Raw genomic sequence first — 15460 nt, 5'->3', positions numbered from 1 at the left:
TGTGACCCGATTCAGGAAAACACGTGTACGTTGCAAGCCACGACTTCACAGGAGAGCCGTTTGAACGTAACCTACCTAACCTTGTTAACTTGTGAATGTTTATCCTTTAAAGCTTGGAAAAGAGACCCTTAAACCCAGACTTGGACCACACACCTTCTCCACCGAATAGCAGGCAAGGGAAGAAAAATGGTGATTGCTTTGCAACGCTTGCAGTTAGCCACTGATTCCTTCCACCACCTCATTGTTGAATTTGCTATGTCCAACATGTTGTGTAATGTTTATGTCCAATGGCCGATGAGCACCAATACTTTTTATCTATAATTTCTCTTCATATGACAAGGATTAAAAAGGATTTGGCAGTAGATTGTCGACGTGATTCATGATGATAACTGCTTATCTAGCTTGCTATCTGTGGCCAATGACCTTGAGCCTTCTTGGATGGGCACTTCTAATATAAATCTATGGCAGCACCCAAAGGGGCTTGAACTTTCTAGCTCTCCCTATAGATTTTGCTGTGACGCAGTGTCTCCGTGAGTGACAAGACTGAGCCAATCACAGCGCAACTAGAGAAGATTACCAATTCCTACACTTTATTTTCCGCTGGCTGTCCTTCCACAGAAAGCACTGAGCTAGGCTGAAACACCTGCATTTTGGAGCTGTCTTACTCAAGAAAGAAAAAAAGAGACCATGTTTGTATGCGACTTTATTAACTCAATATATATCTTTTTTTACATTGTTTGAAAACTGATATATGACACCTATTAATGCCATTGGTTCCATTGGTTCCAGGTCACAGGTGAAGTCAGCCGGTTGATCTGTCAGCACTGCCTTCATCAACACAGAGTAAAATGGTGCCTTTGTTAGCTCTCTCCCAGTCCAAGTGATCCAATGTAACATAACATCCAACCATCCAGCCGAGTCAGCAAGGTTGTTTCTCCCTCTCCCCTCCTTCATCTCCTCCTCTTGTTTCACTATGAAAAGAAAAAAGGGAATATTTTGTAGATGTCGGAACATTCCAGCAATAATGTCACCCTATGACTTTGGAAACATAGGTGGCAGATAGAAGAGCAAAGTGTTATTTTATAAGTCCCATGTTTTGGATTGGAATTGTTGGACATTGTGCAATGTTAAGATGTAATATTTTCCACTCTTAAATCCACAAACTAATATCCTGTTTTCTTTGGGTGAGCTATGATGGTTACAGAGCTAGAAATGTGATGTTTTCGGCCACACGTTTTGTCACATAATCCTTATTCCAGAGTACCTACTGGTGCAATAACCTATAAAATCACTTATGCACTTTATATGATTGTTACAATTATATCTTGTAAGTACATGCAATTATGCAGTACTGACCACCGTCCTTTTTGTATTTCCATGGTAAACAGAACTAACATTTGGCAGACCCATTTATCTACAGTACCTGCATTTACAAACATGCTACAATGTAATTACATGCATTATTCCCTTATAATTAACTACGAATGGTTTGGCAATGTAATTTAAGGTATTGCTTAATTATGCAATTGGAGTCCCTTCAGAACCCCCTTCCTCTATCCCTCCTACTTCTTCCTCTATTCCCCCTTTCCTGGCCCCTCTCAGGTCTGGCCAGGTCACATGACCACTTAAATATCCCTTACCAGAGACAATACTCCACTATCTCTTCCACAGTCCCTCTGGCATTTCCCTCTGTAGCTACATAGCAGCTCACAACTATTATACAACCTTTTCCACCCAGTTGAAACGTTGATATACTTATACTTACACTGTCAAACTACCAAACAATGGGTTTATCTGGCTCTCTGATACAATCCTGTTCTTTCTCTTCACTGTTTGCATAATACAGTTGTGAGTCTAGACACACTTTGTCCATGTGCCCTCAATTGAGCACATCCAAATCCACCCACTCCTTTCAAAATGAGTAATTTGCCAGTATCCTAGGTGTTCCCAATGCTAGCTCTAAAATAGATATATCGCTCCGGTCCACACACAACACAGCTAGTCCTAGATTAGTGGGAGAACTGGGTTAGCTCATTATTACTATAGCTCTGCCACTGCTCCAGTGTTTAGTGGTACCATTATGATTGTACCTCTGGGAAATACCTGACCTATTTCCGTTAAACTATAACTTCCAGGGCAAGCCAATGTGACCCTGATACATGGTTCTTTGTGGTATACATTATTATCCATCAATCCAGGTCATGGAAGAACCTAGGCTATGCATCAATATTTTATTTTTATTTAACCTTTTTAAATGAGGCAAGTAGGTTAAGAACAAATTAGTATTTACAATGACGGCCTACTTGTAAAGTCCACCCCAGCCAAACCCTCCCATAACCTGGACGCTGGGCCAATTGTGCGCCCCCCTATAGGACTCCCAATCACGGCTGGTTGTGATACAGCATGGGCTCAAACCCTGGTCTGTAGTGACGCCTCTAGCACTGCGATGCAGTGCCTTAGACCGCTACGCCACTCATGACCGCTGCTAAACTATTGGCTGTATTGGTAAAAGTACCTCTCCGCAAGAAAGAGGGCCACAACTTCTAAAAACAAACCTTCTAAGGGCCTGAAACTATATGTGAGGTTGTGAGGGGCTCAGAACAGTCTAACTGTTGACCTTTACCTGTGGAACATGTAGCTAGGTATTCCCCATGGAGGATGGACTGGGGGAGGGGGTGTCACTGGAAGGCAGCCCGGACCGTCCTGTCACTAAGGGGCTGAGTGGGGCGGAAGTTGTCTCCCAACATCCCATCGTTTCCCTCAGGAAGCTCAGCACCTTTTAGATGGGACCTCAGCCTCCTGAACTCCTCTATCTGGGAGAGAGGGATGAGAAAGAGAGTGATGAGATGAGGGAAATTAGGGAACTGGAGGAAGAAAGAGAGAGAAGTTACATGGAAGGGAATGAGTGGTGATAGATTAATTAAGTGTTCTGTGTAGTGATTATGGTGTGGATAAATATTAGCATTTTACTGTAGCATAGCCTGTCCTGGGCTATTTTAAACTCCTCCTTCCATGTGAGCCCTATTCTGGTTATTTTCTATATTTTCTTATTTCACCTTTATTTAACCAGGTAGGCCAGTTGAGAACAAGTTCTCATTTAGAACTGCAACCTGGCCAAGATAAAGCAAAGCAGTGTGACACAAACAACACAGAGTTATACATGGGATAAACAAACGTACAGTCAATAACTGTCACGCCCTGACCTTAGAGAGCCTTTTTATGTCTCTATTTGGTTTGGTCAGGGTGTGATTTGGGGTGGGCATTCTATGTTTTGTTTTTCTATGATTTTGTATTTCTATGTTTTGGCCGGGTATGGTTCTCAATCAGGGACAGCTGTCTATTATTGTCTCTGATTGGGAACCATACTTAGGTAGCCCTTTTCCATCCTTTCTTTGTGGGAAGTTAACTTTGTTTGTGGCACATAGCCTTTAGCTTCACGGTTGTTTTTGTATTGTTTATTGTTTTGTCGGCGTCATCACCTAATAAAAGGAATATGTACGCTCACCACGCTGCGCTTTGGTCCTCTTCCTTTGACGGCCGTGACAATAACACAATAGAAAAATGGGTTGGCGCCCCCCCTTGGTTTGTGCTGTGGTGGAGACCTTTGTGGGCTATACTCGGCCTTGTCTCAGGATTGTAAGTTGGTGGTTGAGGATTTCCCTCTAGTGGTGCGGGGGCTGTGCTTTGGCAAAGTGGGTGGGGTTATATCCTTCCTATTTGGCCCTGTCCGGGGGTTTCTTCGGATGGGGCCACAGTGTCTCCTGACCGCTCCTGTCTCAGCCTCCAGTATTTATGCTGCAGTAGTTTGTGTCGGGGGGCTGGGGTCAGTTGGTTACCTGGAGTACTTCTCCTGTCTTATCCAGTGTCCTGTGTGAATTTAAGTATGCTCTCTCTAATTCTCTCGTTCTCTCTTTCTCTCTGAGAACCTGAGCCCTAGGACCATACGTCAGGACTACCGGGCATGATGACACCTTGCTGTCCCCAGTCCGCCTGGCCTTGCTGCTATTCCAGTTTCAACTGTTCTGCCTGCGGTTACGGAACCCCTACCTGTCCCAGACCTGCTGTTTTCAACTCTTAATGATCGGCTATGAAAAGCCAACTGAGATTTATTCCTGATTATTATTTGACCATGCTTGTCATTTATGAACATTTTGAAAATCTTGGCTCTCTCTAATTTTCTCCTTCTCTCTTTCTTTCTCTCGGAGGACCTGAGCCCTAGGACCATACGTCGGGACTACCGGCCGTGGTGACTCCTTGCTGTCCCCAGTCCGCCTGGCCTTGCTGCTATTCCAGTTTCAACTGTTCTGCCTGCGGTTATGGAACCCCTACCTGTCCCAGACCTGCTGTTTTCAACTCTTAATGATCGGCTATGAAAAGCCAACTGAGATTTATTCCTGATTATTATTTGACCATGCTTGTCATTTATGGAAATTTTGAAAATCTTGGCTCTCTCTAATTTTCTCCTTCTCTCTTTCTTTCTCTCGGAGGACCTGGGCCCTAGGACCATGCGTCGGGACTGCCGCCCGTGGTGACTCCTTGCTGTCCCCAGTCCGCCTGGCCTTGCTGCTATTCCAGTTTCAGCTGTTCTGCCTGCGGTTATGGAACCGCCACCTGTCCCAGACCTGTTGTTTTTCAACTCTTGATGATCGGCTATGAAAAGCCAACTGAAAATTATTCATGATTATTATTTGACCATGCTTGTCACTTATGAACATTTTTGAACATCTTGGCATAGTTCTGTTATAATCTCCACCCGGCACAGCCAGAAGAGGACTGGCCACCCCTCATAGCCTGGTTCCTCTCTAGGTTTCTTCCTAGGTTTTGGCCTTTCTAGGGAGTTTTTCCTAGCCACCGTGCTTCTACACCTGCATTACTAGCTGTTTGGGGTTTTAGGCTGGGTGTCTGTACAGCACTTCGAGATATTAGCTGATGTACGAAGGGCTATATAAAATAAAATTGATTGATTGAAAATTGATTGATTGAATCTATATACACTGTGTGCAAATGTAGTAAGATTAGGGAGGTAAGGCATTAAATAGGCCATAGTGGCGAAATAATTACAATTTAGCATTAACACTGGAGTGATAGATGTGCAGAATATGAGTGTGCAAGTAGAGATACTGGGGTGCAAAGGAGCAAAAAAAGAAATAACAATATGGGGATGAGGTAGTAGGGTGGGCTATTTACAGATAGGCTGTGAAAAGGTGCAATGATCGGTAAGCTGCTCTGACAGTTGATGCTTAAAGTTAGTGAGGGAGATATAAGACTCCAGCTGAGTGATTTTTGCAATTCGTTCCAGTCATTGGCAGCAGAGAACTGGAAGGAAAGGTGGCCAAAGGAGGAGTTGGGTTTGGGGATGACCAGTGAAATATACCTGCTGGAGCGTGTGCTATGGGTGGGTGCTGCTATGGTGACCAGTGAGCTGAGATAAGGCGGGGCTTTACCTAGCAAAGACTTATAGATGACCTGGAGCCAGTGGGTTTGGTGACGAATATGAAGCGAGGGCCAGCCAACGAGAGCATACAGGTCGCAGTGGTGGGTTGTATATGGGTCTTTGGTGACAAACCGGATGGCACTGTGATAGACTGCATCCAATTTGCTGAATAGAGTGTTGGAGGCTATTTTGTAAATGACATCGCCGAAATCAAGGATCGGTAGGATAGTCAGTTTTACAAGGGTATGTTTGGCAGGATGAGTGAAGGAGGCTTTGTTGCGAAATAGGAAGCCGATTCTAGATTTCATTTTGGATTGGAGATGCTTAATGTGAGTCTGGAAGGAGAGTTTACAGTCTAACCAGACACCTAGGTATTTGTAGTTGTCCACATATTCTAAGTCAGAACCGTCCAGAGTAGTGATGCTGGACGGGCGAGCAGGTGCGGGCAGCAATCGGTTGAAGAGCATGCATTTAGTTTTACTTGCGTTTAAGAGCAGTTGGAGGGCACAGAAGGAGAGTTGTATGGCATTGAAGCTCGTCTGGAGGTTTGTTAACACAGTGTCCAAAGAAGGGCCAGAAGTATACAGAATGGTGTCGTCTGCGTAGAGGTGGATCAGAGAATCACCAGCAGCAAGAGCGACATCATTGATGTATACAGAGAATTTAACCCTGTGGCACCCCCATAGAGACTGCCAGAGGTCCGGACAACAGGCCCTCCGATTTGACACACTGAACTCTATCTGAGAAGTAGTTGGTGAACCAGGTGAGGCAGTCATTTGAGAAACCAAGGCAGTTGAGTCTGCCGATAAGAATGTGGTGATTGACAGCGTCGAAAGCCTTGGCCAGGTCGATGAAGAAGGCTGCACAGTATTGTCTTTTATCGATGGTGCTTATGATATCGTTTAGCACCTTGAGCGTGGCTGAGGTGCACCCATGACCAGCTCGGAAACCAGATTGCATAGCGGAGAAGGTACGGTGGGATTCGAAATGGTCGGTGATGTGTTTGTTAACTTGGCTTTCAAAGACTTTAGAAAGACGGTAGGATAGATATAGGTCTGTAATAGTTTGGGTCTAGAGTGTCTCCCCCTTTGAAGAGGGGGATGACTGTGGCAGCTTTCCAATCTTTAGGGATCTCAGACGATACGAAAGAGAGGTTGAACAGGCTAGTAATAGAGGTTGCAACAGTTTCGGTGGATAATTTTAGAAAGAGAGGGTCCAGATTGTCTAGCCCAGCTGATTTGTAGAGGTCCAGGTTTTGCAGCTCTTTCAGAACAGCAAGTTGATGTGGGGGGCGCAAAGCTGTTGACCGGGGTAGGGGTAGCCAGCTGGAAAGCATGGCCAGCCATAGAAAAATGCTTATTGAAATTAGCGATTATTGTAGACTTATCGGTGGTGACAGTGTTTCCCAGCTGGGAGGATGTGCTCTTATTCTCCATGGACTTTAGTGTCCCAGAACTTTTTGGAGTTAGTGCTACAGGATGCAAATTTCAGTTTGAAAAAGCTAGCCTTTGCTTTCCTAACTGCCTGTGTATATTGGTTCCTAACTTCCCTGAAAAGTTGTATATCGCGGGGCTATTCGATGCTAATGCAGTACACCACAGGATGTTTTTGTGCTGGTCAAGGGCAGTCAAGTCTGGAGTGAACCAAGGGATATATCTGTTCTTAGTTCTACATTTTTTGAATGGGGCATGCTTATTTAAGATGGTGAGGAAAGCACTTTTAAAGAATAACCAAGCATCCTCTACTGACGGAATGAGGTCAATATCCTTCCAGGATACCCGGGCCAGGTCGATTAGAAAGGCCTGCTCGCTGAAGTGTTTTAGGGAGTGTTTGACATTGATGAGGGGTGGTCGTTTGACCGCGGACCCAATTACGGACGCAGGCAATGAGGCAGTGATCGCTGAGATCCTGGTTGAAGACAGCAGAGGTGTATTTGGAGGGCAGGTTGGTCAGGATGATATCTATGAGGGTGTGCGTGTTTACGGATTTAGGGTTGTACCTGGTAGGTTCCTTGATAGTTTGTGTGAGATTGAGGGCATCTAGCTTAGATTGTAGGACGGCCGGGGTGTTAAGCATATCCCAGTTTAGGTCACCTAACAGTACGAACTCTGAAGATAAATGGGGGGCAATTAATTCACATATGGTGTCCAGGGCACAGCTGGGGGCTGAGGGGGGGTCTATAACAAGCGGCAACAGTGAAAGACTTGTTTCTGGAAAGGTGGATTTTTAAAAGTAAAAGCTTGAACTGTTTGGGCACAGACCTGGATAGCATGGCAGAACTCTGCAGGCTATCTCTGCAGTAGATTGCAACTCCACCCCCTTTGGCAGTTCTATCTTGGCGGAAAATGTTGTAGTTGGGGATGTAAATTACAGAATTTTTGGTGGCCTTCCTAAGCCAGGATTTCAGACACGGCTAAGACATCAGGGTTGGCGGAGTGTGCTAAAGCAGTGAATAAAACAAACTTAGGGAGTAGGCTTCTAATGTTAACATGCATGAAACCAAGGCTTTTACGGTTACAGAAGTCAACAAATGAGAGCGCCTGGGGAATAGGAGTGGAACTAGGGGCTACAGGGCCTGGGTTAACCTCTACATCACCAGAGGAACAGAGGAGGAGTAGGATAAGGGTATGGCTAAAGGCTGTAAGAATTGGTCATCTAGTGCGTTGGGAACAGAGAATAAAAGGAGCAGATTTCTGGGCATGGTAGAATAGATTCAGGGCATAATGTACAGACAATGGTATGGTAAGATGTGAGTACAGTGGAGGTAAACCTAGGTGTTGAGTGACGATGAGAGAGGTTTAGTCTCTGGAGGCACCAGTTAAGCCAGGTGAAGTCTGGGTGCGACAAAAGAGCTATCTAAGACATGTTGAGCGGGACTGACGGCTGTACAGTGAAATAAAACAATAAGAACTAGCCAAGACAGCAGTAGACAAGGCATACTGACATTAGAGAGAGGCATAAAGCAATCACAGGTGTTGATCAGGAGAGCTAAGACAACAAAGGGTAAATGGCGATGAATGGGCAGAGCGGGTCAGTTAGGTACATACAAGACCTGAGTTCGAGGCTGGGGCTGACAGGTAAACAAAATGAGGTACCATGTTATTGAAACAGTCCAGGGGGCATCAGCTGTGTATCCGAGTGATCATAGGGTCAAAAGAGCAGCAATAGGTGAGTCAGGGTGCCGTTCGGTTGTCACTACTACGCTAAGCGAGCAGGGGACACAGCGTTCAGAAAAGCTAGTGGGCCGGGGCTGGTAGATGGTTCTTCGTCGACATCGTAACAGAATAGCCTGTTGTTGACCACATCGGGCGATCACGTCGGCAGTACACAGTGTACAAAACATTATGATCCCTTATTGATGTCACTTGTTACATACACTTCAATCAGTGTAGATGAAGGGGAGGACACAGGTTAAATAAGGATTTTTAAGCTTTGAGACAATTGAGACATTGATTGTGTATGAAGAGGGTGAATTGGCAAGACAAAAGATTTAAGTGTGACAACTGCTGATGTAATTGCTTGAACCAGGCCATTGTGTCAGATGGCCTACCTGCAACTGTGAGATAGTGAGTGGGTAGCGGTACAGGATCCAGGTGACGTTCTCACTACATGGAGGTGTGGTCAGGGAGCCCTCATACATCCAGTAGTCTCTCAGGAGAGGGTCTGGAGGGAGCAACAAACACATACCATAACTTCATCTAATACTGTGTCACACCATACATGGAAGCAGGAATTATACACAATTAGATGAAGGACTCACCAGGAAGTAGTGTGTTGGGGTTGAAGCACGGTATTATTTTGGTCTTCCCCTGTATAGATAAGTCAAAATAAAACAAAGAATATTGGTTGTTTTGCTTCATTTGTAATGTACTCTTCATTTAGCCACCATGTCATCTGTACTACTGGACCTCTTCCTTCACATTCTGCATCAACATTTCTCCTGTCTAATCTTAAATGTTTCACATGGTCTCAAATCAATCTGGAGCATTAATTGCATCAGGTTTCATTGAAAAATCAATAAATTAATAAATTGCTGCATGCTCCAACCGTTGCAGCTCTGCTGATTTGTCTGTTAACTGCCTAATTTGATGGTTAATGCTATTTAGGGTAGGGACGTCTTGGGACTTGAACTCCTACCCTTACCCTAACCTTAACCATCACTTTAACCCTTTTAAATGTCAACTTCATTGGAGTAGGGACGTCCCAAGGACCCTGATAGCACGGACCCTAATTTCAATGTCTATGTTCTGTATGTCTTCCTCTATCTCTCAGTTAAGCATTTGGCTTCTACACCCTTAGGTCATATCAGTAATTTATCATAACATCTTCCCTCTCATCACCATGAAAACTCATAACCATAACATCATCGCCATAACAATATAACTTGGACAACAAAATGGACAGCAACGTCTTACCTTGTATTGTAGGTCCTGCAGCACTTCTGTTATGGCCTTCAACCCAAGATGCTCCTTCCCTATCTGAAGGAAACAACGTCAAGGGCATTGAGTCAAAAAGAGTTAAGGAAAGAGGGTCCTAACACAGTGGTATTCAAACATTTTCAGCAGGGACCCTTTTATTCTGCCAGAATTTCTGGGGACCCCATTTGTTTTAGCATTTTTTTCAAGACCCCACCCCACCCCACCCCAACACAACCTTAATTAAAAATCCATCCATTTCGATTTTTAATTCATTACATTTTAATCTCTTATCAAAATGAAAATAAACCAATTACATTTTTGAAATTCTTTCTCAAAAACGTCCCATACAATAATTTGTACTCTTCCTAAAAAAGAAAAAAATATTTAAATAATATTAATAATTTGGCGACCCCACTGCAGTTTTTGCGACACCGAGTTCGAATATCACTGTCCTAACATATAAGCATTATGTTGTGACGTTAACAGGTCTTAACATGGGGCTGCTGACGTGAGTCCTGCCAGGATGTGGTGGTGGGCGGGGAAACTCTTGGAGCTTTCAAAACCAGGAAGGACAAAGTGATGGGTTCACTTAAAACAGACGGTTTTATACGTTTAGGTAAACAGTAAGCCTCAAGCCAGCACACGTCAATAAAATGTTATTGTGGTTATTTGAATGTTGGGGGTTTTCTCAGTCCAATTCAAAAACAAGTGGACATATGTTGACTTTAGTGTCAAAGCTCATATGAATATATGATATGATATAAATTACAGTACCAAGTTGACAAGTCTCTAACCATACTAACCATGAGAAGAGAGGACTCATATCACTACAGAGTGAACCAATCAATACCTGCACAAACAGAGCGATGATGAGAACTCCGTTCTTCTTCGCCAGGGCTTCTTCCACACTGTTGAACAGCGTTGTGTTCCAGTGGATCAGATGGAGCTGGGGGGGAAGCACACTTATTGTATCATGTTTATATTGTATCATATTATAGGGAAGTTGATCACAAAAGAGATCAACCACATATAATATTCAGAGAAAGAAAGAGACAGACAGACAGACAGACAGAAAGATCATAGGCAGAATGAGGCTGTAGAAGACAGGGCCGAGACAGAGCAGGTGTATGGGACGTAAGTGCACTCTTCAATTTGAAATAGAGTACCAAGCACCTGTGATAGAGAAGGAAGCTTATAAAGCCAAAGCACCAGCGGCATAGCTTCTTTAGGGCCTTTCAAACGCTTGTTTACATCAATGGTCTCAGTGATTTGTAAATACATGAAACATAGTAATGAGCTAATATACTGTATAATAATAATAATAATAATAATAATATATGCCATTTAGCAGATGCTTTATCCAAAGCAACTTAGTCATTTGTGCATACATTTTTGTGTATAGGTGGCCCAAGGAATTACAACCCTGCTCTACTAACTGAGCCATACAGGACTCCGTTACAAAAGCCCTGACCTGAAATAACCTTGTTTTATGTGAAAATAACATACCAACTCCCTCTGTCTGAGTTCTGTGACAGTGGCCTCTAACTGAGACAAACATCCATGGTCATGGCCTTGAAGTAGACTGTGTGTGTGTGTGTGTGTGTGTGTGTGTGTGTGTGTGTGTGTGTGTGTGTGTGTGTGTGTGTGTGTGTGTGTGTGTGTGTGTGTGTGTGTGTGTGTGTGTGTGTGTGTTTGGCTGAGACTCATACCTCCATGGGGAAGGCCTTAAAGTTGACGGTGTGTTCTGACCCCCGCTGGTTCTCCTTGCCCCAGTGGAAGCGCACCTCATGCAGCTCATACTCGTGGTCACTTGGCAATGGGCCACCAGTTACCACTGCAGACAGGAAACCCAGAGTGTCATGGGAGAGCAGACACACGAAATGAAGACCACATTAAATTACCTGGGGTTTTTGAATGTAGGTCTGAATTCTGGTGCAACTCTGATTTCTCTAAGTGTGTATCACACGCAGCACACAGTCATTGACTCAACGTTCAGTTATTACGGCTAATATGAGCTCATTGAAAAGGTGTATGCAAGATCCCCAGTCTAGTGGAGTGTTCAGGTACAGTTAACCCATTCATTGTTTTGATGATACTGTGGTAATGTAATATCAACTTTCACCTGATTTGGACCTCAGAATGATACGTGCGGTGTGTCCATCGTTGATGACCTCACAGTCCCGACACACCACATAATTGGGCGTGAGCCCCACGTCCAGGAGAGAAGGGTCATAACGGGCCTCCCGGGAGTTCAGGTTGATCGGGGACTGGTACTCCCCATTCGCATCAGGGAACAGCAAACCCCACTCTACACCTGAAAACCCACACAACTTAGACTTAAACTCCACCAAATGCTCTCCTTAGTGTAACCTCAGTGAGGTTACAACCTCTGGCTTGCACTGAGACCTCTATGGTGTGTGGTGAAGTCACAAAGTGGTGACGGAGTATGTCTGGTGGAGTGTAAATCCAGCCTTTGAATACACAAGAAGCATAAACAAAGTATGTCTGAGGACACACAAATGTGTACGCACGCACACACACACGCACAAACACACACACTGAAGCTAAACTGGGCTAAGAGTACACCAATCCCTGAGTGTCACTGAACTGAGCACTTGGGGAGTCTGTACCAGGAATAACCCTCACCAGAGGGACACAAGGATGTTCTTGCGCTTCTCTCTTAACACCGCTCACACTTTCTCTCTTTTTACTTGATCCTCTTCCTCTCTGTCTATACCTCACTGACACTATCTTCCTCTCTTTTTCATATTTCGTCATACCCCCTCCTTCAATCTTTCACAAAGAGTACTTCTCATTGTCACATTGTCAATCTTCTCCTTCTCATTGTCACTTCTTTTCATACTTTGTAAGAACATTCTGTTAGCTAGCGGTCTTAGGTCTCTGCTCTTTCCATAGCATGCCCTGAATTATTTCAAAGTTATTTATCACTTGGCTGTAAGCGCAGAGAGAGTGCAAAACTCAATTTGTCATATCAGATTTTAGATAACTCAATCTGTCAGGGACACACCCACCTAGAGTATATATCTCTGTCTCTAGTCCCCAGATGGGACATAAACTGGACAAAGTCACTCCCACTCTGAAATGTCTGACCTCACACACACATTTAGAGTTGTAATTAAGATGATGAAACCATTGCTTGGAATCGCAGAGAGAGCCCCGAGCACAAAATCAAACTTTATTGGTCACGTACACAGTTGAGCAGATGTTATAGCGGTGCAGCGAATTGTTTGTTACTCGTTCCTTACAATGCAGTAAAATGTCAAACAAGTACACAAATAATAATCAAAAACTAGAACAAGAAATCACAAATGTCACACATCAAATCCAGTTAACAAGCCAAACAACACTATCAGTAATCCAAATGCAATCTATGCGTATACAAAAATATATACTACTCACTGGGCACAGACGTCAATTCAACATCTATACCACGTTGGTTCAACGAAATTTCATTGAAATGACGTGGAAACCACGTTGATTCAACCAGTGTGTGCCCAGTGGGTAAGAATGAAATGTACAGAGGTAGATAAATGACAGTGAGCCATGTCAAGAATCCAGTATATAAATACACCGTGTGAATAAACAGTGTAACAAAATGCAATGTAGAGTAGTAGATATATTAGAATGAGCTGTGTGAATATATGAATACACAGTGTGAAAAACAGAATAAAAAGAATGTGCGGAAACAGTCATTGGCTTATGAGGCTAAGTTAGTTAGCGCTACAGACAAGTCCTCTCTTCTCTTTCAGTGTATGGATGACTTTATCCCCTACCAACCAGATTCTTTTTATTTCAAGTCAACACCAATAACAACATTAGTTACTAAAAGTTTAGCTCTTGACTTTGGTTATAAAAGCTCTCTTGTTTTTTTCCAGCTACTGGAAACCTTGACAATTACCCTCCAAGAGCCCAGAGGCATTTTGAGACAATGCACACAATGGTGCCCTGGACAAGAGTTCTTAAAAGCCCAGAACCATAAAAGCATGGTAGCTAGACCACTACTCTCTTAGAATACTTAATCATGGGTGTGACTCCAGAATCTCAAGTTCAGCTCTATACATCATTTGCATGATCAAGTTACCCCAATAAGAAGTGCGTTGATCAAAATAGCCTACCTTCTTTGGGTTCTTTACCTACTGTATGTGTGACAGAGAGAGAGAGAAGAGAGAACGAAAGAGGGGGAAAGAGAGAATAGAGAACGAGAGAGGGAGAGAGAAGAGATGGCTATTTTTTCTGTTTATATCTGAGAAGAAAGAATTTCCATATCAATGCATTGTTTAGTGCCTAAATGGTAAAGAAAGTTATGTTTTGTGAGAAAAAAGGAAACAAGTGTTCGGTACACAAGTGTTTACTAAAAACCTCCAAAGCCCTTACCTTCCTGATATCCCCAGTCCAGATCATCCTTCCCAGGGTAGTAGTCAGACTCCTCAATCATGCTGTCTGCCATGGCAGTATGGAACAAGTCTTTTTACTGAACACACTTGCTTTGATTTTAAGTCAAAGTCTTTGGCTTTTGATTTTATCCGTTTTCTTTCTTCCTGCTCAGTCCATCTAATAGGAGAGAGTGAAAGTCTCTCTCTATCTCTCTCTCGGCTGCAGTGTAGACTCTCCCATCAACAGACACTCTAGGTAAGTTTCAAAACTCTCTTTCAGCACTAGCAGCCCACAGAGTCCCCGCCCCACACAGACAGCGAAAGCTTGCATTGGATGAGTCAAGTCCCTGTCAAAGTGGAGCACCTTATAAACAGCTCAGCAATTCACTGTGGTGTAAGGAGAGGAAGATCTGTGTGTGTGTGTGTGTGTGTGTGTGTGTGTGTGTGTGTGTGTGTGTGTGTGTGTGTGTGTGTGTGTGTGTGTGGTGGGGTAAGTGTGACACACACACTTACCTCACCAGACATGCCAACAAGAGTCTTTTCATAGTCCGCAAATCCAGAACACATTCAAGAAAGCGTACAGTATTATATAGAGCCATTATTGCATGGAACTCCCTTCCATCTCATATTGCTGTTTTTTTAAACCTGGTTTGAAAAAACAGATAAAGCAACACCTCACCCCTATTTGACCTAGATATGTAGGCTGTGTGCCATTTTTAAATGTATGTAGTTCTGTCCTTGAGTTATTCTTGTCTATTAATGTTCTGTATTATGTCATGTTTCATGTTCTGTATGGACCCCAGGAATAGTAGCTGCAGCTTTCGCAACAGCTAATGGGGATCAATACCAACAACAACAAAAAGAGAGGGAGAGGGAGACGGGGAAGAGAAGTGGAGAGCTTTTCAGAGGGGTCACTGTTAGGAATAGATATTATGATCCTGATGTTTTTGAGGTGAAGAAATTGAGTCAGCATTTCAATATTAGAATGTGATCCGTTTGTCCAGATTTGTGTTTCCTCAGAGATTTCCGGGGAAAAAAATTCTATCTGTTTGTGCAAAGAGAACAGATTAACACTATTCTTGAAAAATAGGTTTATGTAAAATTGTTGTCACATATTACACGTGCAGATTCCTGTGGAAGTCCTTTACTGGCTAGGCTTTTATATTTTAATTTTTTAATAAAAAATTATAATATTTATCCCATTTTCTCCCCAA

General features: G+C 43.4%; 1 protein-coding gene across 2 annotated transcripts; it reads right to left on the bottom strand.

Moving 5' to 3' along the window:
- Window positions 1-685: 685 nt before the first annotated feature.
- LOC139559958 (carbonic anhydrase-related protein-like) lies at window positions 686-14495 on the bottom strand. Of its 2 annotated transcripts, XM_071376441.1 has the most exons (10): window positions 14248-14444; window positions 13989-14009; window positions 11975-12166; window positions 11562-11686; window positions 10703-10798; window positions 9850-9912; window positions 9195-9243; window positions 8985-9097; window positions 2624-2813; window positions 686-971 (listed from the first exon to the last, which is right to left on the bottom strand). In XM_071376441.1, exons 1-9 carry the CDS (start codon window positions 14318-14320, stop codon window positions 2679-2681), a joined length of 867 nt encoding a protein of 288 aa, XP_071232542.1. In that variant the 5' UTR covers window positions 14321-14444; the 3' UTR covers window positions 686-971; window positions 2624-2678. The 2 variants fall into 2 exon arrangements, with proteins under 2 accessions (XP_071232542.1, XP_071232543.1); XM_071376442.1 differs by lacking the exon at window positions 13989-14009 and having other exon boundaries at window positions 14248-14495.
- Between the last annotated feature and the right edge of the window lie 965 nt (window positions 14496-15460).

Source organism: Salvelinus alpinus, chromosome 30, assembly GCF_045679555.1.
Source record: "Salvelinus alpinus chromosome 30, SLU_Salpinus.1, whole genome shotgun sequence".
Classification (NCBI taxonomy): Eukaryota; Metazoa; Chordata; class Actinopteri; order Salmoniformes; family Salmonidae; genus Salvelinus; species Salvelinus alpinus.
Note: the sequence above shows the minus strand (reverse complement) of the source record. Positions and strands in the feature narration are given on the sequence as shown.

What these genes read in the sequence shown, in the direction of transcription:
- LOC139559958 (XM_071376441.1), bottom strand. Translation starts at nt 14,320, where the DNA reads ATGGCAGACAGCATGATTGAGGAGTCTGACTACTACCCTGGGAAGGAT. An exon ending in TTAAGGCCTTCCCCATGGAG is followed by an intron (nt 10,799 to 11,561) that starts GTATGAGTCTCA and finishes CTTCCCCCCCAG; the next exon opens with CTCCATCTGATCCACTGGAA. An exon ending in CCCCAACACACTACTTCCTG is followed by an intron (nt 9,098 to 9,194) that starts GTGAGTCCTTCA and finishes TGCTCCCTCCAG; the next exon opens with ACCCTCTCCTGAGAGACTAC.